This window comes from Scyliorhinus canicula, chromosome 9 (assembly GCF_902713615.1).
Source record: "Scyliorhinus canicula chromosome 9, sScyCan1.1, whole genome shotgun sequence".
NCBI lineage: Eukaryota > Metazoa > Chordata > Chondrichthyes > Carcharhiniformes > Scyliorhinidae > Scyliorhinus > Scyliorhinus canicula.
Genome location: NC_052154.1, coordinates 65,472,974 through 65,497,514, shown reverse-complemented (window position 1 = coordinate 65,497,514; position 24,541 = coordinate 65,472,974). Strand labels below are relative to the sequence as shown.

Below are 24,541 nucleotides of genomic sequence, written 5' to 3'. Positions count from 1 at the left end.
CGGGGGAAGAAGACCAAAATGGCGGCCGGTGGCGCACCCGAAGAATGGAGGAAATGGGCGGAGGAGCAGCAGGCCGCTCTCCTGCGCTTCTTTACGGAGCTGAAAGTGGAGCTCCTGGAGTCAATGAATGCGACGACCACCAGGCTGATGGGAGCCCAGGCGACCCAAGAGGCGTCGATTCGGGAGCTGCAGCAGGAGATGACTGCGAGGGAGGAGGAGGCCACGGTCCTCGTGGGAAAGGTAGAGGTGCACGAGGCACTCCACCTGAAATGGCAGAGCCGTTTTGAGGAGCTGGATACCCGAATGAGGCGGAAGAACCTGAGGATCTTGGGCCTGGCAGAAGGCCTGGAGGGGTCAGACCTCCCGGGATACGTAGCAGAAATGCTGAGCTCCCTGATGGGGGCAGGGGCCGTCCCTTCGCCCCTGGAGCTGGAAGAGGCCTACAGGGTCATGGCTAGGAAGCCAAGAGCAAATGAGCCCCCGAGGGCGGTGCTGGTGCGGTTCCAGCGACTCAGCGATCGTGAGAGAGTGCTGGAGTGGGCCAAGAGGGAAAGGAGCAGCAAGTGGGAGAACTCGACGGTGAGGGTGTACCAGGACTGGAGTGCGGAGGTGGCAAAGCGGCGGGCCCGGTACAACCGGACGAAGGCGGTGCTACATGCAAAACGGATCAGGTTCGGAATGCTGCAGCCAGCGCGCTTGTGGGTCACCTACAAGAACCAACACCACTATTTTGAGTCCCCAGAGGAGGCGTGGGCCTTTGTACAGGAAGAGAAACTGGACTCGAATTAGACCCAGGGGATACTTGGCGGCCGTAGCCGCTCGGGTACTTTCAGCTGAACAAGCGGTTCTTTTTCGGCTGGGTCGGAACTGGGCAACCCTTATTGGAACGGTTTCCTTTTTTTTTTCCCTTTCTCTGTTTGGATCTTGAACTCTTGCTTTGGTTATTCTTTTGATGTTTTTTCCCCCCTTTGCCAACTTCCCTTAGTTATTGTTATTGGGGTTATTCATGGTTATTTATGGTTATTTATATTGTTTCGTAGAGGGCGACTGTTAAGTACATTGTTATTTGTTATCTATCTGTTATTCATAATGTTAAGTTGGGGAGGCGGGACGGGGGGGAGAGCAGATCGGGGATATGGGCTCCTAGGGGGGGTTTTTTACAGGCATGGATGGGGACGGGGGTGGAACTGAAGATGGCGGGGTGGGGTGTGGCAGGGCGAAAGCGCGGGCTTTCCTCTGTTTTCCCGCACGCGGGGCAGAGGAGGGGGGGAGGGGAGGAGCGCGGGGCGTGGCTAGCAATGGCGACCTTTCCCGCGTTGGAGCGGGGCCAGGGAGGGACACCGGGTTGCTGCTGGAAAGACCAGGAACGGGAAGTGGAGGACTGGAGGGGTGGGGGGGAGGGGGCCATCGCCATGGGGAGCGGGTCAGAAGGGGAGGGTCGACCCGGGGCGAGCAGGGAACAGGACATGGCTAATCGGCAGGGGAAGGGGGCGGGTCGTCCCGCGACCCGGCTGATCACTTGGAACGTGAGGGGGCTGAATGGGCCGGTCAAGAGATCAAGGGTATTCTCACACCTGAAGGGACTGAAGGCTGATGTAGCAATGTTACAGGAGACCCATTTGAAGGTAGCGGACCAGGTTCGCCTGAGAAGGGGGTGGGTGGGACAGGTGTTCCACTCTGGATTGGACGCAAAGAACCGGGGGGGTGGCGATTCTGGTGGGAAAGAGGGTGTCGTTCGTGGCGGAGGAGGTGGTGGCGGATAAGGAGGGTAGGTATGTGATGGTGAAGGGTAAGCTGCAGGGGGAGAAAGTGGTGATGGTCAACGTATATGCCCCGAACTGGGATGACGCGGGTTTTATGAGGCGCCTATTGGCCTCATTCCGGGACTGGAGGCAGGGGGCTTGATCATGGGGGGGGGACTTTAACACAGTGCTGGACCCCGGGCTAGACAGATCGAGCTCAAGGACCAATAGGAGGCCGGCAGCGGCAGAAGTGCTGAGGGGGTACATGGAGCAGATGGGAGGAGTAGACCCATGGAGGTTTGGTAGGCCGAGGGCGAGGGAGTATTCCTTTTTCTCCCACGTCCATAGAGTGTACTCCAGAATCGATTTCTTCGTGTTGAGCAGGGGGCTGATCCCGAGGGTACGGGAAGCTGAGTACTCGGCCATTGCGATCTCTGATCATGCACCACATGGGTGGATGTGGAAATGGGGGAGGCGCGGGACCAGCGCCCGCTGTGGCGGCTGGATGTGGGGCTGTTAGCGGATGACGAGGTGTGTAAAAGGGTCCGGAAGAGCATTGAGAGCTATCTGGACTTGAATGACACGGGTGAGGTGCAGGTGGGGATGGTCTGGGAGGCCCTGAAGGCAGTGATCAGGGGAGAGCTGATCTCCATAAGGGCACACAGAGAAAGAAAGGAGAGGCAGGAGAGGGAGAGGCTGGTGGGGGAGCTATTGGAAGTGGATAGGAGATATGCGGAGGCACCAGAGGAGGGGCTGCTGGGAGAACGGCGCAGCCTGCAGGCCAAGTTCGACCTGCTGACCACCAGGAAGGCAGAGACGCAGTGGAGAAGGGCGCAGGGCGCCGTCTATGAGTATGGGGAGAAGGCGAGCAGGATGCTGGCACACCAGCTTCGCAAACGAGATGCGGCTAGGGAGATTGGGGGAGTGAAGGAGAGGGGCGGGAAGGTAGTGCAGAAGGGGCAAGAAGTGAACGGGGTCTTCAGGGATTTTTACAAGGAGTTGTATCGGTCTGAGCCGCCGACGAGGAGAGGGGGAATGGAGGACTTCCTAAACAAATTGAGGTTCCCAAGGGTCCAGGAGGGGCTGGTAGAAGGGCTGGGGGCGCCAATAGGGCTAGAGGAGCTAGTCAAGGGAATAGGTCAGATGCAGGCGGGGAAGGCGCCGGGGCCAGATGGGTTCCCGGTGGAATTCTATAAGAAAAATGTGGACTTGGTGGGACCGGTACTGGTACGAGCCTTTAATGAGGCGCGAGAGGGGGGGGGTTCTGCCCCCGACAATGTCGCAGGCTCTGATCTCCCTGATATTGAAGCGGGATAAAGACCCCGTGCAGTGCGGGTCCTACAGGCCTATCTCGCTTCTGAACGTGGATGCCAAGTTGCTGGCAAAGATCCTGGCAGCTAGAATAGAGGATTGTGTGCCGGGGTAATCCATGAGGACCAGACGGGGTTCGTGAAGGGGCGGCAGCTCAACACGAACGTGCGGAGATTGCTGAATGTAATTATGATGCCGGCAGTGGAGGGGGAGGCTGAGATAGTGGTAGCGCTGGACGAGGAGAAGGCATTCGATAGGGTGGAGTGGGAGTACCTGTGGGAGACGTTGGAACGGTTTGGGTTTGGGGAAGGGTTTATTAAGTGGGTGAAGTTGCTCTACTCGGCCCGACGGCGAGTGTAGTGACAAACGGGAGGAGGTCGGAGTATTTCGGGCTCCACCGAGGGACCAGGCAGGGATGTCCCCTATCCCCCTTACTTTTCGCACTGGCGATTGAACCGTTGGCGATGGCACTGAGGGGTTCAGGGGGGTGGAGAGGACTGACTAGGGGAGGGGAGGAACATCGGGTATCGCTGTATGCGGATGATCTACTGCTGTACGTGGCAGACCCAGAAGGGGGAATGCCGGAGATAATGGAACTATTAGCAGAGTTTGGGGACTTTTCGGGGTACAAACTAAATTTGGGCAAAAGCGAGGTTTTTGTGATACACCCGGGGGACCAGGGAGAGGGTATTGGGAGACTCCCCTTCAAGCGAGCAGGAAAGAGCTTTAGGTACTTAGGGGTGCAGGTGGCAAGGAACTGGGGGACCCTCCACAAGTGAACTTTTCCAGGCTGGTGGAACAGATGGAGGAGGAATTTAAGAGGTGGGACATGGTACCGCTGTCGCTGGCGGGGAGGGTGCAGTCAATCAAAATGACGGTCCTCCCAAGGTTCTTGTTTTTATTTCAGTGCTTGCCCATCTTCCTCCCTAGGGCCTTCTTCAAAAAGGTGACGAGTAGCATCATGAGCTACGTGTGGGCGCACGGCACCCCAAGGGTGAGGAGGGTCTTTTTGGAGCGGAGTAGGGACAGTGGAGGGCTGGCACTACCCAATCTCTCGGGGTATTACTGGGCGGCAAATGTGTCAATGGTGCGCAAGTGGATGATGGAAGGGGAGGGGGCAGCTTGGAAACGAATGGAGAGGGCGTCCTGTGGCAACACAAGCCTGGGGGCCCTAGTAACGGCACCATGGCCGCTCCCCCCCACGAGGTACACCACGAGCCCGGTGGTGGCGGCCACCCTCAAGATATGGGGGCAGTGGAGGCGACACAGGGGGGAAATGGGAGGTCTGTTGGCGGCGCCAATAAGAGGGAACCATAGATTCATCCCGGGGAACATCGACGGGGGATTTCAGAGCTGGTACAGGGTGGGCATACGGCAGCTGAAGGACCTGTTTATAGAGGGGAGGTTTGCGAGCCTGGGAGGGCTGGAGGAGAAGTTTGAGCTCCCCCCGGGAAACATGTTCAGATATTTACAAGTGAAGGCATTTGCTAGGCGGCAGGTGGAGGGGTTCCCCCTGCTCCCCAGTAAGGGGGCGAGTGATAGGGTGCTCTCGGGGGTCTGGGTCGGAGGGGGGAAGATATCAGACATCTACAAGATAATGCAGGAGGCGGAAGAAGCATCAGGGGAGGAGCTGAAAGCCAAGTGGGAAGGGGAGCTGGGAGAGCAGATAGAAGACGGGATGTGGGCGGATGCACTGGAGAAGGTCAATTCTTCCTCCTCGTGTGCGAGGCTGAGCCTCATTCAATTTAAGGTGCTGCATAGAGCTCACATGACGGGGACAAGGATGAGCCGGTTCTTTGGGGGTGAGGACAGGTGTGTCAGATGTCTGGGAAGCCCAGCGAACCATGTGCATATGTTCTGGGCATGTCCGGTGCTGGAAGGGTTCTGGAAGGGGGTGGCAAGGACGGTGTCGAAGGTGGTGGGGTCCAGGGTCAAACCAGGATGGGGGCTTGCGATCTTTGGGGTCGGGGTAGAACCGGGGGTACAGGAGGCTAGGGAGGCCGGAATACTGGCCTTTGCGTCCCTAGTGGCTCGACGAAGGATACTAATTCAATGGAAGGACGCGAGGCCTCCAAGCGTTGAAACTTGGATTAACGATACGGCTAGCTATATTCAGCTAGAAAGGATCAAATTTGCCCTGAGAGGGTCGGTACAGGGATTCTCCAGGCGGTGGCAACCTTTCCTTGACTTTTTAGATCAGAGATAGGCGTTCGGGGTCGTGGCAGCAGCAACCCGGGGGGGGGGCAGCAATGGTCGTGGGGGGGCATGCACGACTGTAACGCGGGCAAGTCTGCTCGCTGCTCATGTCTGAAACTGTAGGCTGCCTTGTTTGTTAAGTTGTTGCTTGGGGGGGGGTGGGGGGGAGGAATGGTGCGCGCGAGAGGGCGGGCGAGGGAGGGATATTTGCCTAGAGGGATTGTGTTGTAAATAATTTAAAAATTAGTAGGGGTAAATGTCTGTGTGGAAAAACTCTTTCAATAAAAATTATTTTTAAAAAAAAAATAACTCTTTCAGGTCAGTCCGTTATTCTTCTGGAAGTTAACTCTACAATTTATCCCAATTTTTAAAAACATCCTCATTTTTCAATTTAATTTGAGGTATGTCAAATTCACAGTCATCTGGATTTGGTTTGTTAGTTTGAGTTACAATCATTAAAAACTCCTTTTCTTCTCCTTCCCTTTCATAGTACTTTTTAAGCATATGCACATGACACACTCTGTGCGTCTTCCTTCTAACTGGTGTTTTTTACCACAAAATTCACCTCACTTAATTTCCTTTCAATCTGATACGGTCCACAAAATCTTGCTTTTAAAGGTTCACCTACCACTGGTAACAATACTAAAACTTTATCTCCACTGGCAAAACTACGAACTTTGGATTTCTTGTCCGCTACCCGTTTCATCACATTTTGTGCAACTTTTAAATGTTGTCTAGCCAATTCACCTGCTCTATTTAATCGTTCCCTAAAATTTGACACGTAATCCAATAATGTAATTTCCGATTTCTCACTCACCAATTTTTCCTTAATCAATTTAAATGGTCCTCTTACCTCATGACCAAAAATTAGTTCAAAAGAACTAAATTTGGTTGACTCATTAGGTGCATCCCTAATTGCAAACAGTACGAATGGAATTCCTTTATCCCAATCCTCTGGATAATCGTGACAATAAGCCCTCAACATTGTCTTTAATGTCTGTTGCCACCTTTCTAACGCTCCCTGCGATTCTGGATGGTGCGCAGTTGATTTAAATTGTTTTATTCCTAAGCTTTCCATAACTTCTTTGAATGACCTTGAGGTAAAATTTGACCCGATTGTACTTCTATAGGTAGTCCATATCTAGTAAAGAATTTAAATAACTCCTCCACAATCTTTTTAGCTGTAATAATACGTACTGGAACCTAGTAGACAGATCCATTATCGTCAAAAGATATTGATTCCCACTTTTCATTTTAGGAAGCGGTCCTACGCAATCAATTAGGACCCTTGTACAAGGTTCCTCAAATGCTGGAATGGGTATTAAGGGTGCTGGTTTTATCACGGCTTGAGGTTTCCCTATCACTTGACATGTGTGACATGATTGACAAAATTTAACTACATTTTTATGTAGTCCAGGCCAATAAAAATGCTTTTGGATTTTAGCTCGAGTTTCCTTATTCCCAAATGACCTCCCACTGGTACCTCATGTGCAATTCGCAACACCGCCTTTCTATACCCTACCGGCAATACTACTTGATGAACTTCTGCCCACTTTTCATCCGCCTGCATATGTAAAGGTCTCCATTTTCTCATCAATACATCACAGTAATAACATTCTGGTATACACTCAGATTCCTCTTCCGTATATGCTTTCTGATAAATCCGTTTTATTTCTACATCATTCTGTTGTAACTCTGCCAATTTTCCTGAACTAAAAATATCTGCCGCATCCTCCACCTGTTCTTGTTCTTTTTCAACCACCTGATCAAAAATCGTTTTGGATCATTGCAGTTCAACTTTATCTTCACTCTTTGATTTCTCCTCTTGTCTTAACCTGTAACTTTGCAACCTTGTTACTCCACAATCTGGAAAAATCCCAGGATATTCGTCCTTCAACACTGGCTTATCAATCACAGTAGGCATCACTCCCACCTGCGATCCAGCTATATCATTACCCAAGATAAACTGTATTCCTGAACAAGATAGCTTCTCTATTACATCTACTACCACTTCACTGGACTTTCCAACCTTACCTTATATAATGGAAAACTACTCCTTTCACCCTGAATTCCACATATTACTACCTTTTCTGGCAATATTCTTCCCAAACTACATAACTTCTCATCTCTTACCATTAAAGATTGACTAGCTCCCATATCACTTAAAATTGTGACTTCTTTACCTCCTACTCCTGATACACATGAGTAAACTTTACCCACATAAGTAAATTCTTTAAAGAGATCTGGCACCTTCTTATCAATCACCTCTTGATCAGGCTGTACAATCTTTTGCACCTCTTTCGCTTCACTTGGGCTTTCCTTTACCACTTTAACAACCCCCCACTGTCTTATCACGACAGATATTTATACACACCCATAAACACCCATTTCTCAAAGGTATTCTCACATGACACAAGGCAAGGCTTAGCAAGTATTTTGTATCTTTGTGTACAGAAAGTAAGAGGATGCTGACAAAATATCAGCAGGAGCAGAGACAGTAGAGGTTAATGGATAGAGTGAAAATTAATTGGCAGAATGTACTGGAAAGACTGGCTAAGCTTAGAGTGGATATATTGCACTGTTCAAATAGCTTGTGCCCCAGGTTGCTATAGGAAATGGGGGAGATACAGCAGAAGGGCTCATCATAATTTTCCAATCCTCCCTAGATACGGGACAGAGCGAAGGAAAGTGGCAATGTGTCACCCTTGTTAAAGAAAGGGTATAACAATAATCTTACAAGCCATTCAGTCTAACATCAGTAAGGTTCTAGAGACAATGAGGAAAAGAACAGGCGCTTGAGAAGTTTGAGTGAACCAAGGAGAGCACAGATTTGCAAATGGCAGGTTAGGTTTAACTAAACTAGAACATAAGAGTTCAGAAGGAGGCCATTCAGCCCATCGAGTCTGCACCACTTAAGCCCTCACTTCCACCCTATCCCCACAACCCAGTAACCCCTCCTAACCTTTTTGGTCACGAAGGGCAATTTATCATGGCCAATCTACCTAACCTGCACGTCTTTGGACTATGGGAGGAAACCGGAGCACCCGGAGGAAACCCTCGAAGACACGAGAACGTGCAGACTCCGCAAAGACAGTGACCCAACGGGGAAATCGAACCTGAGACCCTGGCGCTGTGAAGCCACAGTGCTAGCCACTTGTGCTACCGTGCTGCCCATTGGTTGTAACAATTGAGACGTTTAATGAAGGGAATGCACTGGATGTTGCAGATATGCATTTTAAGAAAGCATTTGACAAGTACAAGAAAAAAAGGCTGATTAACAGGAAGTGGTTGTTTCAGACTGAAGCATGGTAAGTTTTTTTTAAAACACCTGTATAGATATTGGAATACAGAGTACAATTTCAAAATTTGTCAATTATACCAAATTTGGACTGACAAAGTAAGGATGGTACAAATTAACTTCAACAGGACATAGGCTAGCAAAATGAGCAGACAAGTGGCTGATGCAATTTAATGCTGAAAAGTGTGAGGTGTTGTAATTTGGCAGGATAGGGAAAGGCAATATCTACTTAATGTCATAGTTCTAAAGTGTGCAGCGTCAGTGGGACCTGGGCTGCATATGCATTGATCTTTGAAGGCAGCAGGACATATTGAGAGAGCGTTCATAAAACATATAGGATTTTAGGCACTGAATATAAAATTTGTTTACCTTCTATTACCGTCAAGGTCATGGACCAATGCATTTGGTATCAAATCACCAAAGCGACCTCAGCATTTCAACATTTAATGAATTTAGGGCATAAAGTACAGGATGATATCCATACTAACAGAACATGACTTTGCTGGATTATGCATATGTGAAGCGAAACAAAGGACTATGGTAGTGCTTCAGAAACTATTTTCCAATGTTACGCCATTTTAACTCACCACCACCATCTCGAGGACGATTAGACATGGACAACAAATGCTGACCTTGCCATTATTACCGACATTCCACAAACGAATATATTTTAAAAATTCTTGGAAATTAGCACCAGCCCAGACACCAGTAAAACCAAAATAGCACTAAAACAGCAGAGTAATATTAAATATATAATTATCACATACTATAGACCATATAATACATAATATAAATATGAAAATCTGTTTCAAATGTACTTGCCAAAATATGATTTACATGTATACAGGTTTCCACCAAGCTCTCCATATTTCCTGGTTAAAGATTTAGTGAAGTCCCTCTCCCCTATCACATATACATAGTAATTAGGCCCCTTATCTCCCCCCCCCCCCCCCCCCCCAACAACCTTTTACCCCAACTCATACTCACTCTGTGACCCCTCTTCCCAATACCGCCCCCTTCACACTCGCAGCCTTGCTTCTCAAATATTACCCCCCTCTGCCAAACTCACACAGCAGCTTTCCCTTTCCAACAGTCGTATAGCAACAGTGAGTACCTCTGGCACCCCACAGGTCCTTTAGATGGCCAGATACCAACTGACAAATGGTGCAGCCAGACTCTGCAGCACCACCTGTGTAGCTAGTTGTACTGTCAAAGCACATTGCCTAACATTTCAATTTTATCCTATTTTAATTCTCATTGGGACTTGATTCAACAAAGAACTCAATTTATCAACAAGAAATTATAAATCCGAATTAACAGCGGAGCAAGTTGCCAAATTAGTTCTGGAATACTAATTCATCAAAACAAAGTTGTTCCTAATCTAGTTCTTAAAGAACATTGGTTAATTAATAACTCTTCACAATAACTGCATGCATGATTCTCAATATGCTGATGTTGCATTCAGATACATTTTAATCATAGAATTTACAGTGCAGGAGGCCATTCAGCCCATCGAGTCTGCACCGGCTCTTGGAAAGAGCACCCTACCCAAGGTCAACAACTCCACCCTATCCCCATAACCCAGTAACCCCACCCAACACTAAGGGCAATTTTGGACGCTTAGGGCAATTTATCATGGCCAATCCACCTAACCTGCCATCTTTGGACTGTGGGAAGAAACCGCAGCACCCGGAGGAAACCCATGCACACACGGGGAGGATGTGCAGACTCCGCACAGACAGTGACCCAACCCGGAATCGAACCTGGGACCCTGGAGCTGTGAAGCGATTGTGCTGTCCACAATGGTACCGTGCTGGAGAGGGACAGGGCCATACGGCAGGGCAAGGTTTATAATTGGGGGAGGAGTAATTATGATGCGATTAGGCAAGACTTCGGGAGCAAAAAATGGGAACAGAAACTGTCAGGGAAAGGCACAAATGAAAAGTGGAGCTTGTTCAAGAAACAAATACTGCGTGTCCTTGATAGTATGTCCCTGTCAGGCAGGAAGGAAATGGCCGTGTGAGGGAACCATGGTTCACAAAAGAGGTTGAATGTCTTGTCAAGAGGAAAAAGGAAGAGTATGAAGGCATGAGAAAACAACGTTCATTTGGGTCGCTTGACGGTGAGGTAGCAAGGAATGAGCTTTAAAAAAGGGCTTAGGAGAGCTCGGAGGGGGCATGAGAAGTCCTTGGTGGGTCGGATCAAGGAAAACCCCAAGGCTTATTACTCTTATGTGAGAAATAAAAGAATGACCAGGGTGAGGGTAGGGCCAGTCAAGGATGGTAGTGGGAACTTGTTCATGGAGTCAGAAGAAATAGGAGGCATGAATGAATACTTTTCTTCAGTGTCCACTAAGGAGGGGCCATGTTTTTGAGGATGAGAGTGTGATACAGGCGGGTAGGCTAGAGGAGGTAGATGTTCTGAGGAAGGATGTGTTAGCAATTTTGAAAAACCTGAGGGTCGACAAGTCCCCTGGGCCAGATGGGATATATCCAAGGATTCTTTGGGAGTCAAGGGATGAGGTTGCAGAGCCTTTGGCTTTGAACTTTGGGTCCTCACTGTCCACGGGGATAGTGCCAGATGACTGGAGTGGCGAAGGTTGTTCCTCTGTTCAAGAAAGGGAATAGGAATGACCCTGGTAATTATAGGCCAGTTAGTCTTACTTTGGTGGTCGGCAAGTTAATGGAAAAGGTCCTGAGGATAGGATTTATGACTATTTGGAAAGATGCAGCTTAATCCGGGATAGTCAACACTGATTCGTGAAGGATAACACTTGCGGCATAAATTTGATTGAATTCTTTGAGGAGGTAACTAAGTGTGTAGATGAAGGTAGAGCAGCTGATGTCGTACACATGGATTTTAGTAACACATTTGATAAGGTTCCCCATGGTCAGCTCATGAAGAAAGTAAGGAGGTGTGGGATAGAGGGAAATTTGGCCAATTGGATAAGTAACAACTGGCTATCACATAGAAGGCAGAGGGTGGTGGTGGATGGAAAATTTTCTGACTGGAGACCAGTTACCAGCGGTGTACCACAGGGATCAGTGCTGGGTCCTCTGCTATTTGTGATTTTTAACAATGACTTGGAGGAGGGGGCTGAAGGGTGGGTCAGTAAATTTGCTGATGACACCAAGATTGGTGGAGTAGTGGATGAGGTGGAGGGCTGTTGTAGGCTGCAAAGAGACATTGATAGGATGCAGAGCCGGGCCAAAAAATGGCAGATGGAGTTTAACCCTGATTCGTGCAAGGTGATTCATTTTGGTAGAAAAAAATTAAATGCGGATTACAGGGTCAACGGCAGGGTTCTGAGGAATGTGGAGGAACAGAGAGATCTTGGGGTTCATGTCCACAGATCTCTGAAGGTTGCCACTCATGTGGATAGAGCTGTGAAGAAGGCTTATAGTGTGTTAGCGTTTATTAACAGGGGACTTGAGTTTAAGAGCCGCGGGGTTATGCTGCAACTATACATGACCCTGGTGAGACCACATTTGGAGTATTGTGTGCAGTTCTGGTCACCTCATTACAGGAAGGATGTGGAAGCATTGGAAAGGGTGCAAAGGAGATTTACCAGGATGCTGCCTGGTTTGCAGGATAGGTCTTATGAGGAAAGGTTGAGGGAGCTAGGGCTTTTCTCCTTGGAGTGGAGGAGGATGAGAGGCGAATTAATAGAGGTTTATAAGATGATGAGGGGGATAGATAGAGTGGACGTTCAGAGACTATTTCCTCGGCTGAATGTAGCTGTTACAAGGGGGCATAACTATAAGATTCAGGGTGGGAGATATAGGAGGGATGTCCGAGGTAGGTTCTTTACTCGGAGTGTTTAGGGTGTGGAATGGACTGCCTGCTGTGATAGTGGAGTAGGACACTTTAGGAACTTTCAAGCGATTATTGGATAGGCGCATGGAGCACACCAGACTGACAGGGAGTGGGATAGCTTGATCTTGGTTTCGGACAATGCTCGGCACAACATCGAGGGCCGAAGGGCCTGTTCTGTGCTGTTCTATGTTCTTCCACTTCCGGTGGCAGTCATGGAGAGAGTGGTCACACACAGAGCAGCTCCAGCTCGAAGGCTGCTTTACCTGAAAGTGAGGCAATTTTGACAGGAAAGTGTAGCAGGTGTGGAGATGCCCCTTCCCCCGTGAGTGCCACGTCTACTGGTTACCTAACCGCCAAAAAACAATTAAGGGTCTGGCCGAGGAACTGGAGGAAACCTGTGGCAGAGGAGGAAGAGTCGTCACAAGTGGGAAAGCCCCAGATGGAGCAGTTGATGGCATTTATCAGAGCAGAATTCTGCCAGCAAAAAAGGCGATGCAGGAGGACCGGTTGAAAGGCCATTGAGAGAGCAATAGCACCCCTGAAAGGAACAATGGAGCCAGTAGAGTAATGCCTCGAGGCATAGGGGTCGCAGATATGGGAGGTGAAGAAGATGGTGTCCGATCATAGGGATCGGGTGGTGTCGTTGCAGGCGGAGGTGGGGATCCTGGGGACCTTTGCAAGTAGCTGAGGGCAAAGGTAGTGGAACAGGAGAACAGGTCCAAAAGGCAGAATCTACATATCGTTGGTCTGCCAGAGGTGTGCAAGGTACCAGCGCCACAAAATACATTGCAAGGATGCTGGAGGATACAGTAGGTGCAGGACAGAGGTGGATAGGGCGCACAGGTCCCTAAGGCAGAAGCCAAGAGTGGGGGAGGCCCGCGGGCGGTGATTGTGAAGCCCCACAAGTTTGTGGAGAAGCAGAAAATCCTGCAGTGGGTCAGGGAGAAGCAGAACTGTGAATAGGAGGGTACTGGGTCCAGGATATTGGCACAAAGCTGGCGAATAGGCGTGCCGGATTTAACAAGGCCGGGGCCGTGTTATGGAAGGCAGATTCGGTTCAGAGTACTGTACCCGGCGAAACTGTGGGTCACTTACGATAGTTGGGAGTGCTATTTTGAAACGTTAGAAGAGGTCAATGACTTCATAAGAGACCATAAATTGGGGGAAAACTGAATGTCGACAGGAGATGGAGGATCTGGATCAGCAGAGGTCGGATGATGTGGATATTAAGACCATAAGACATAGGAGTGGAAGTAAGGCCATTCGGCCCATCGAGTCCACTCCGCCATTCAATCATGACTGATGGGCATTTCAACTCCACCTACCAGCATTCTCCCCGTAGCCCTTAATTCCTCGCGACATCAAGAATTTATCTATCTCTGTCTTGAAGCCATTTAGCGTCCCGGCCTCCACTGCACTCCGCGGCAATGAATTCCACAGGCCCACCACTCTCTGGCTGAAGAAATGTCTCCGCATTTCTGTTCTGAATTTACCCCCTCTAATTCTAAGGCTGTGCCCACGGGTCCTCGTCTCCTCGCCTAACGGAAACAGTTTCTTTGCGTCCACCCTTTCTAAGCCATGTATTATCTTGTAAGTTTCTATTAGATCTCCCCTTAACCTTCTAAACTCCAATGAATACAATCCCAGGATCCTCAGCCGTTCATCATATGTTAGACCCGCCATTCCAGGGATCATCCGTGTGAATCTCCGCTGGACACGCTCCAGTGCCAGTATGTCCTTCCTGAGATGTGGGGCCCAAAACTGGACACAGTACTCCAAATGGGGCCTAACCAGAGCCTTATAAAGGCTCAGTAGCACATCGCTGCTTTTATATTCCAACCCTCTTGAGATAAATGACAACATTGCATTCGCTTTCTTAATCACAGATTCAACCTGCATGTTTACCTTTAGGGAATCCTCGACTAGCACTCCCAGATCCCTTTGTACTTTGGCATTATGAATTTTCTCACCGTTTAGAAAGTAGTCTATGCTTGGATTCTTTTTTCCAAAGTGCAAGACCTCACATTTTCTCACGTTGAATTGCATCAGCCATTTCCTGCACCACTCTCCCAAACTGTCTAGATCCTTCTGCAGCCTCCCCACTTCCTCAGCACTACCTGCCTGACCACCTAACTTCGTATCATCGGCAAACTTCGCTAGAATTCCCCCAGTCCCTTCATCCAGATCATTAAAATTGGGGGGGTCGGAGTGTGTTTTTTTTTGTGTTTTGTGCTTTTACCTTTTTTCAGTGGGCTATAGGTTTGTAAAGGAGCAACTGACAAAACCAATGACACCATAAGGGAGACCCCTTTTTTTTAAATATAAACGCAGCGAGTGGTTGTGAACTAGAATGCACTGCTTGAGAGTATGTTGGAGGCATATTCAATTCAGGTATTTAAAGGAGAATTGGATAATTACGTGAAGAGAAAACATTTGAAGAGCTGTGGGAAAAAAATGCAGGAGAGTGGCACTTGCAGAGATATGGACTGAATGGTTACAATACAGAAAGACGACAATCTATGATATGATGATAACAGCAATGGCTATCTTTCAGAAATACTTCATCGGCTTTAAAGTGTATTGAGATGTCCGATGGTGAAGAAAAATGCTACATGAATGCATGCATGTCTTTCTTTTTTATTTTATTTGTGAATGTTAAACTTAGGACACTATTTGTCGGATTATATTTAGTGCATTAATTTTGGAAAGCATGCCCTGTAGTCATATTCCATATGCTCATAATCCAAAAACTGTTTTACTGTTCTGTTTCCATTGATTACATTGAAGATAAATACAATTATGGATAAGAAGTAGTCAGGAATACAGTACTTTGAAGAAGGGTCTGCACTGTCTTCACTGCCTGCTTCTGAAGAACAAATTACTTTGTATTTATATAATCTCGTATGCTCTCAGGGTCTTCTGAAGACTGTCTGTGTGAAGTGCGCACGTTCTCCCAGTGTCTGCGTGGGTTTCCTCCAGGTGCTCCGGTTTCCTCCCACAGTCCAAAGATGTACAGGTTAGGTGGATTGGCCATGCAAAATTCCCCCTTGGTGTCCAAATGTTTAGGTGGGCTTACGGGGATAGGATGGGGGTGTGGACCTAGCTAGGGTGCGCCTTCGGAAGGTCGAGGCAGATGGGCCGAACGGCCTCCCCCTGCACTGTAGGGATTCTATGATACTAAAATCACGACAACCAGTGAACCATTTTTAAAGAGCAGCCAATTTGTACGCAGCAAAATCCGAATGGCAAAGAGATAGATTATCAGTTACTCTATTTTGTGATTTTAATTGAAGGATAAATGCTGGCCAGAACATTTGGAAAATGACGCTGCTCTTCTTCCAATAGTGCCATGGGATCTTGTGTCCACAACAGACTTCAGAAGCTTGGTATGATATTAGTACAGACTAAATCTCACATGCAGACAGCAAAGATGGCAGGACTTTTGCTCTATAAGCTTTCAGCTTGGGAGGCATATTTACTACTCTTTGTTCCTGGACTGATGCTGGAAGTCGACATATGTTGCACTTGCTTCAGCAATTCTCATGTATCTCGTTAACCAGGGTGGGGACTCGCGATTTTTGGAGTTGCGGTAGAGCCGGGAGTGCAGGAGGCAAAAGAGGCCGGTGTCCTGGCCTTTGCGTCCCTAGTAGCCCGTCGAAGGATTCTGCCACAGTGGAAGGATGCAAGGCCCCCAAGCGTGGAGACCTGGATCAGTGACATGGCGGGATTTATAAAACTGGAAAGGGTCAAATTTGCCCTGAGAGGATCAATACAAGGGTTCTGTAAACAATGGCAGCCTTTTCTGGACTTCCTGGCGCAAAGATAGGTATCTTGGTCAATAGCAGTAGCAACCGGGGGGGGGGGGGGGGGGGGGGGGTTCCTTATTGTAGTTTCTATTCTGTAACTTTATATTGTGTTAATTTGCGTTGTTGTTAAAATGCTGTGTTGTGCATGGGGGTGGGGCGAATGTTTATGATTGTTAATATTATTGTTATTTTTGGTATTTTACTATGGTGCGTTATTGTTGTATAAATTCAAAATTTTTCAATAAAAATTATTTTTTTTTTAAAAATATTGACAGCACAAGAGAACAACTTTGGCCATATGATTAGCACAAAGAAAACGTAAGTAATGTATCAGCCTGCTCCAGAAAAGCTCTATCACAAGCCCGAGGTGTCAGTCCTTGACCAAACTTGCCAGCAGTAGGTAAGTTCCGGTGGCATGGTGGTGCAGCGGTTAGCCTAAGGAGCTAAGGACAGTTCGATCCCTATTATACAGACAAAGTCAAAGATGCAAGATGATGCTTTAAATGTGAGCATTTGCAGGTAATTAAGTCTTTACAGATCCAGAGAGAGGGGTAATCCCAGGTTAAAGAGGTGTGAATTGTCTCAAGCCAGGACAGTTGGTAAGATTTTGCAAGCCCAGGCCAGATGGTGTGGGGGTGAATGTAATGCGTCATAAATCCAAGGTCCCGGTTGAGACCATACTCATGTGTGCGGAACTTGGCTATAAAGTTTCTGTTCGGCGATTCTGCATTGTCGCGCGTCCAGAAGGCCGCCTTGGAGAACGCTCACCCTGAGATCAGAGGCTGAATGCCCTTGACTGCTGAAGTGTTCCCCAACTGGAAGGGAACTTTCCTGCCTGGCAATTGTCGTGCGATGTCTGTTCATCCGTTGTCGCAGCATCTGCATGGTCTCGCCAATGTACCACGCTTTGGGACATCCTTTCCTGAAGCGTATGAGGTAGACAACGTTGGCCGAGTTGCACGAGTATGTACCACGTGGTGTTCTCATGCGTAATGGTGGTACCAATGTTGATGATCTGGCACATCTTGCAGAGATTGCCATGGCAGGGTTGTGTGGTGTTATGGTCGCTGTTCTGAAGACTGGGTAGTTTGCTGCAAACAATGGTTTGTTTCAGGTTGCGCGGTTGTTTGAAGGCAAGTATTTGGGGTGTGGGGATGACCTTGGCAAGATGTTTGTCTTCATCGATAACATGTTGAAGGCTGCGAAGATGATGTCGTAGTTTCTCCATTCCAGGGAAGGACTGGACGACAAAGGGTACTCTGTCGGTTGTATCCAGTGTTTGTCTTCTAAGGAGGTTGGTGCATTTTTTTTCTGTGGCGCGTTGGAACTGTCAATTGATGAGTTGAGTGCCATATCCAGTTCATACGAGGGCATTTTTCAGCGTCTGTAGATGTCTGTTATGCTCCTCCTCGTCTGAGAAGATCCTGTGTATACGGAGGGCCTGTCCATTAGGGATGGCTTCTTTAATGCGTTTAGGGTGGAAGCTGGAGAAGTGGAGCATCGTGAGGTTTTCCATGGACCAGTTGAACCAGGAACATTCCTCATCACAATGGACATCTCGGCACTCTACACCAGCATTCCCTAGGACGATAACATTGCTGCAACAGCCTCAGTACTCAACACCGACAACTGCCAATCTCCAGACACAATTCTGCAACTCATCCGCTTCATTCTGGATCACAACGTCTTCACCTTCGACAACAAGTTCTTCATCCAGACACATGGAACAGCTATGGGGACCAAATTCGCACATCAAATGCCAACATCTTCATGAACAAGTTTGAACAAGACCTCCTCACCGCACAGGACCTTCAACCCATGTTATACACCACATACATCGATGACATTTTATTCCTTTGGACCCACGGCGAAGAATCACTGAAATGACTACACGATGACATCAATAGGTTCCATCCCATCAGACTCACCATGGACTACTCTCCAAAATCGGTTGCATTCTTGGATACACTCATTTCTATCATGGACGGTCACTTCAGCACTTTGCTTTACCACAAGCCCATGGATCACCTCACGATGCTCCACTTCTCCAGCTTCCTCCCTAAACACATTAAAGAAGCCATCCCCAATGGACAAGTCCTCCATATACACAGGATCTGCTCAGACAAGGGGGAGTGTAACAGACATCTACAGATGCTGAAAGATGCCCTTGTACGAACGGGATATGGCGCTCGACTCATCGATCGACAGTTCCAACGCAATACAGCAAAAAACCGCACCGACCTCCTCAAAAAAGATACACAGGACACAACCGACAGTGTACCCTTCGCCGTCCAGTACTTCCCCGGAGCGGAGAAACTGCAACATCTTCTTTGCAGCCTTCAGCACGTCATCGATGAAGACAAACATCTTGCCACGGTCATCTCCACACCCCCACTACTTGCCTTCAAACAACCGCGCAACCTGAAACAAACCATTGTTTGCAGCAAACTACCCAGCACCCAGCCTTCAGAACAGCGACCACGACACCTCACAACCCCGCCATGGCAATCTCTGCAAGACGTGCCAGATCATCAACATGCGATCTTTACACGCGAGAACACCACCCACCAGGTATGCGGTACATAATCGTGCGACTCGGCCAACGTTGTCTACCTCATACGCTGCAGGAAAGCATGGTACATTGGCGAGACCATGCAGACGCTGCGACAACGGATGAACGGACATCGCGCAACAATCGCCAGGCAGGAACGTTCCCTTCTAGTCGGGGAACACTTTAGCAGTTAAGGGCATTCAGCCTCTGATCTCCGGGTAAGCATTCTCCAAGGCGGCCTTCAGGACGTGCGACAATGCAGAATCGCCCAACAGAAACGTATATCCAAGTTCCGCCTCAACCGGGACCTTGGATTCATGTCGCATTACATTCACCCCCCACCATTTGGCCTGGGATTGCAAAATTTTACTAACTGTCCTGGTTTAGCACAGGGCTAAATAGTTGGCTTTTAGAGCAGACCAAGGTGTGACAATAAGCAATTTCCATTTCATTTTCATTTCACTTTGAGGCAATTCACACCTCTTTAACCTGAAATTACCCCTCCCTCTGGATCTGTAAAGACTTAATTACCTGCAAATGCTCGCATTCAAAGCATCATCTTGCATCTTTGACTTTGTCTACATATATGTTTCTGGAACCTACCTCTTCATTCATCTGAGGAAGGAGCAGTGCTCCGAAAGTGAGTGATTTGAAACAAACCTGTTGGACTTTAACCTGGTGTTGTAAGACTTCTTACTATACTTGTTTTTCATAATTGTACAAGATTTGATTGATCCTGAATGTTCTTTGAAAAGCTCCACTTAAGAATATTTCCATAACAAAAACCTTATTTTCTGGTATAATTTTAATGAATATTTACTTACCATTTGTACAGTTCCAATAACAGTGAGCACTGAAGAATCACAGCAGATAGGGGCCATTTGGCCCATCAAGTCAACGTGGCTCTTTAAATGAGCAATTGGTCTCACCCTCCTCTATACCCCTGTAATCTTTTCTCCTTCGAAGTAGTTATCCAATTCCCTTTTGAAGGCTAAAGAATCCTAGAATCCCAGCAGTGCAGAAGGAGGCTATTTGACCCATCGAGTCTGCACCAACCTCCCAAAAGAGCACTCTACCTAGGCTCAGTTCCCTAACCACCGCATCGATGATAGCAATCCACCTACCTGCACATCTGTGGACTCAGAGGAAAACGGAGCACCCGGAAGAAACCCACGCTACTGTTAGATCTATATCCAACCACCCTATCACGCAGTACATTCCAAATCCTAACTATTAGTTCTGCTAAAATGCTTTTCCATGTTACTTACTGCAAGCCACATTCAATCCACGGCCTAAATTCTTGATGCAAGTTCAACAAAAGGCAGGGGAGTGAGACTAACTCAGTTGCTCTTCTAGGGAGCCGTCACAGACGCAACAGGTGGGGGCCTCCTTCTGTGCTGTAACCAATCTATAAAAGTAAAGAAGTCGTATTACAATTGTACTGGGGATTTGTGAGGCCACACATGGAGTACCATGATCAGTTTTGGTCCTTTTATCTAAAGGAGGACATAATTTCCCGAGATGGAGTACCGTGTTCAGTTTTGGTCTTTTTATCTAAAGGAGATCATTTCCCTACAGCAAATATAACATTTCCACTAGACTGGGATAAGGGATTGATTCGAGTAGGCCTATTTTCCATTCTTTACTGTTATACTCAAATCTTTTTTGTGATGTGAAAGAACAAAGACTATGAAGTTAACAGGGAACAAGTGGAGCTTGGAAAGCACAGGGACAATAGGAATAATGTATCCAATAAATGTGTAATGCATTGGGTATAGAGAAATGATTAAGAGTGCATAGGGTAAGTCAATCCTCAAGGGGGAAAACATAGGGATGATAGGAATATTGAAAACACCATCCAGTCTGCCTGACCCATCAACTCCCAGCAATTCCTTACTTCCTTATGTATATCGTTTATTTCAAATCCTGTTCAACTTGAATAACGTGCATTTTGGTCAGTGTCAATTCAGCCCGCTTTGCTCAACCATGACTCTCACTCCATCATCCTGCACTATCCTTAAGAAGGATGGTCTCATAAATCAGTCACTAAATTCAATTTTAAGACTCATAATTGAAAAGCTATCCTTTGGTATGTTACTGGAGAACACCTGGCACCCATGGCAACATTACCCTGGATAATCTGAAGAAGCGAGGAGAGATAACTGAAGAAAAACAGATGAACTTTGAGCAACAAGTCTGAATACACTTGACCAACTGGTTCTGAAGCCATTACATACGTTAAGTTTTGTAACAACTGGTATCCACTCTGTCAAGATAGAATTACTGTTGCCACTGCAAACTGCTGGTTGATATTGTGTTTCATTTACATAGTTAATGTTTTCCAGTGTTTCCAGATGGTCAATTGCTTGCCATGGATGAAAAACATTTCTACTTTGGACAGAAATGCATAGGTTAAATCAGCATAGATTTTATTATACTAATCTGGTGTTTCCTCTGCATTCTTGCCCAGATCCACAAATAAATAAAAACGGGGGACCTAGTTTCAGGATAAGGATTAGACTGTTTTAAGACTGAGATGAGGAGGCGTTTCTTCACTCAGAGGGTGTGAATCTTTGGAATTCTCTACCCCAGTGAGCTGTGGAAACTCAAATCATTTAGTATGTTCAAGACAGAAATCGACAGATTTCTGGAGAGTGACATCAAGGGATATGGGATAGTGGCTTTGAGGTAGATGATCAGCCACGGGGAGGTGGTAGCATGGTGGTATTGTCGCTGAGGTAGTAATCCAGAGACCCAGGATAATGATCTGGGAACCCGGGTTTGAATCCCACCGGCAGGTGATGGAATTTAAAATAAAATATCTGGAATTGAGAGTCCAATGATGACCATGAAATCATTGTCAATTGTCGTAAAAACTGATCAGGTTCACTAATGGCCTACATGTGACTCCACAGTAATGTGGTTGACTCTTAACTGCCCCCTCAAGGGCAATTAGGGATGCGTAATAAATGCTGGCATAACCTGCGGCGCCCATGTCCCATGAACAAATTTTTTAAAAATCTAAATGAATGACAGAACAGGCTCGACAAGCTGAATGGTCTTCTATGTTCCTATAAATTGGGTGCAAGATAATTAAGTGGCTTGAAAGATCATGGAACTTTGGCCAATATGGATATATATCCCTAGTCTTTTATGCCTGTCATCTGAACAAATCTATCTACTAAACTGGCCATGTCCCTGTCTAAGATAGGAGAAAATCTGCTTTTTTGGGGAATAGTTTCAACAGTGAATAGATTTTCAGGCATGGCAAAAAAAAGTCATTTAATTTTGTCTTTTAATTGTAATTTTTGAAGCATTTTAATAAAATATATCCTCACCTCAGTGACACTAATTTATTTTAATGTTCTGTTATGACAACGAGCAAATCAAATTAAAAAGCTCCCATCAGGCTCTTATATATGTTGTGACTTTTGTTCATGAGTGATGGTTGAATTGAGTTGAAATGTTTTAAGAACCAGACTCCAAAGTCTGATACGGTTTAATCACCTCATGGAACATACAGTGCATAAGAGGCCATTCAGCCTATCGAGTCTGCACCGATCCAATTAAGCTCTCACTTCCACCCTATCCCCGTAACCCAATAACCCCCCCTAACCTTTTGGACACTAAGGGCAATTTAGAATGGCCAATCCACCTAACCTGCACGTCTTTGGACTCGACCTCGACCTGACATTCAATGGCATCACCCTCACCAACATCCACTCAATCATTAATATTATGGTTACAAGAGGAGACATAGGCTAAGTATTCCACAGGCAGAGACTCAGCTCCAAACTCGCCAAAGCCTTCACACAACTTACAAGGGCAAAGTCAGGAGTACATTGGAATTCTCTCCACTTGCCTGGATGAGTGCATCTCCAAAAACATGCAAGAAGTTCAACACCAGAAGTCCATTCGATTTGAACCCCATCCTCACCTTGAACATTTAATTCCTCTACCACGAGCGCACCATGTTTGTAGTGTGTACCACCAACAAGATGCACTGTATGAAACTCATCCAAGGTTGCTTAGGAAGCACCTCTCAAATCTGCACCCATTGCCTCCTTGATGGACAAGGATAGCAGGTGCATAAGAATAAAATCACTAACTTCCTGCCCAATTCTCATACTATCATGTTATGGAAATATATCACCATTCCTTCATCACATAGCGTCACATTCCACTCTACTGCAGTAGTTCACTATTACCTCCAGGACAATTAGGGATGGCAATAAATGTGGGGTTTACCAGCGGAGCCAACAACCTATGACTAAAAAGGCATGGCTGGCAATTCTGATTTATGCAAATTCAATGTTTGAGCATATTCTGATGAGGTCGAGAGAATACATCGGTCCCGGCTCCTTGGCATCAACAGAATGGGTCAAATTTTAGGTTGCACCCAAAGACAAAAAACTACAAATCATTGTGGACAATATCTGACACTCTACAACCAGCACATCTTTTACTGGTTATTTTTGTTTCTCATCAGTCAACAATTGTCTCTTTTATATATGATTCATATTAAATCACTTCAAGCCTGCAAAATCTGCAAAATCTCACACTCTCCATAAAAAAAAGTATACTTACACAGCAGTTTATTAAAGATCAAGGTTTAGGTTCGTGCAAAATGAATGCCCCATTCTAATTATCAATAAACAGTTAACACATTCAGCAACCACACACAAATAACACGTGCAAATTAGCTGATGGTACTGATGCAATGGCATTAAATTGACATGGGTTTTATATACTTTTTTTCTTTTATTTTAATTTAGAGCATCCAATAATTTTTTCCAATTAAGGGGCATTTAGTGTGCCAAATCACCTGCCCTGCACATCTTTTTGGGTTGTGAGGGTGAGACCCCGCGAAGACACGGAGAGAATGTGCAAACTCCACAGTGACCCAGGACCGGGATCGAACCCGGGTCCTAGGCGCTGTGAGGCAGCAATACTAGCACATCCTGGCACAGGATGGTATACATCCAAAGCTTATGTTTTGCACATTGGAGGTACAAATTATAATCAGTTATATTCACAAACTATGAAATTATTAAAATTCAACGCAATATTCAAGATAAGAAAAACTCACATGGACAAGATCATGATGCAATGTCCTGCAAAGGTCACACACATGCAAAACTGCAAAAATTAATGCTTACTGGCAAGGAGGAAAGACAAACAGAGGAGAGAGGTGTTCATTTATTAAAAGTTGTGAAGTGCTAGCCTGAAGACCTCATTGGTACACACCCAGGTATCACTAAGACATTTCAACAAAAATGTTTGTTGAAAGCCTATAACTTGGTCGTCATCTGCCTGAGCAAAAGATGAAATAACAAATGGTTACCAAGTTTCATTTCATATTCCTGCATTCTTCAATTACTATCTATTAGAAGATTCCATATCAAAAGCTAACAGGTTTATGATTTTTCCCTCTATAAACCCCAGGATATATTTTTATTAACAATAATCCAAAGAAGAAACAAATGAGGAAGAGTAAAACCTACAGGTGATCAGTTTGAGGATGTGAAACATGATGATTTCCAAAGTCGACCTGACCCCCAGATCAGTCCCAATTCCAGTACATTTCAGCCAACATATTCACACTAAACTAGTACAAATGATCCATGGATTTGATTCTCATGCATACAATTTTTAGAAACTGGCAGGGAGTCAAGAGTGAATTACCCCTGCTGCACTTGGTCAATTCTCTCACTCTGCCCCTGGATTCTTGCTATCTTCTACAATTCCAGCTGTTTTAATTGAAAAAGTCAAGTAATTTTTCTGTGGAGGTTAACAAGCACAAAGTAAAATTAGATTAAAA

The 24,541-nt window shown here is 46.5% G+C and overlaps 1 protein-coding gene across 4 annotated transcripts in view; it reads right to left on the bottom strand.

Moving 5' to 3' along the window:
- Positions 1-24,541, bottom strand: part of nutf2 (nuclear transport factor 2) — a 75,772-nt gene that overhangs the window by 7,361 nt on the left and 43,870 nt on the right. Inside the window, exon 6 of one of the 4 annotated variants that reach the window (XM_038806811.1) lies at positions 20,069-20,128. The exons of 2 other annotated variants lie outside the window; for them this stretch is intronic. In XM_038806811.1, the coding sequence (XP_038662739.1) occupies positions 20,084-20,128 (45 nt within the window). In that variant the 3' untranslated portion in view covers positions 20,069-20,083. Of the gene's footprint in view, positions 1-20,068; positions 20,129-23,879; positions 24,034-24,541 lie in introns of those variants that run through there. One more of the 4 variants, XM_038806809.1, reaches the window with a different exon arrangement.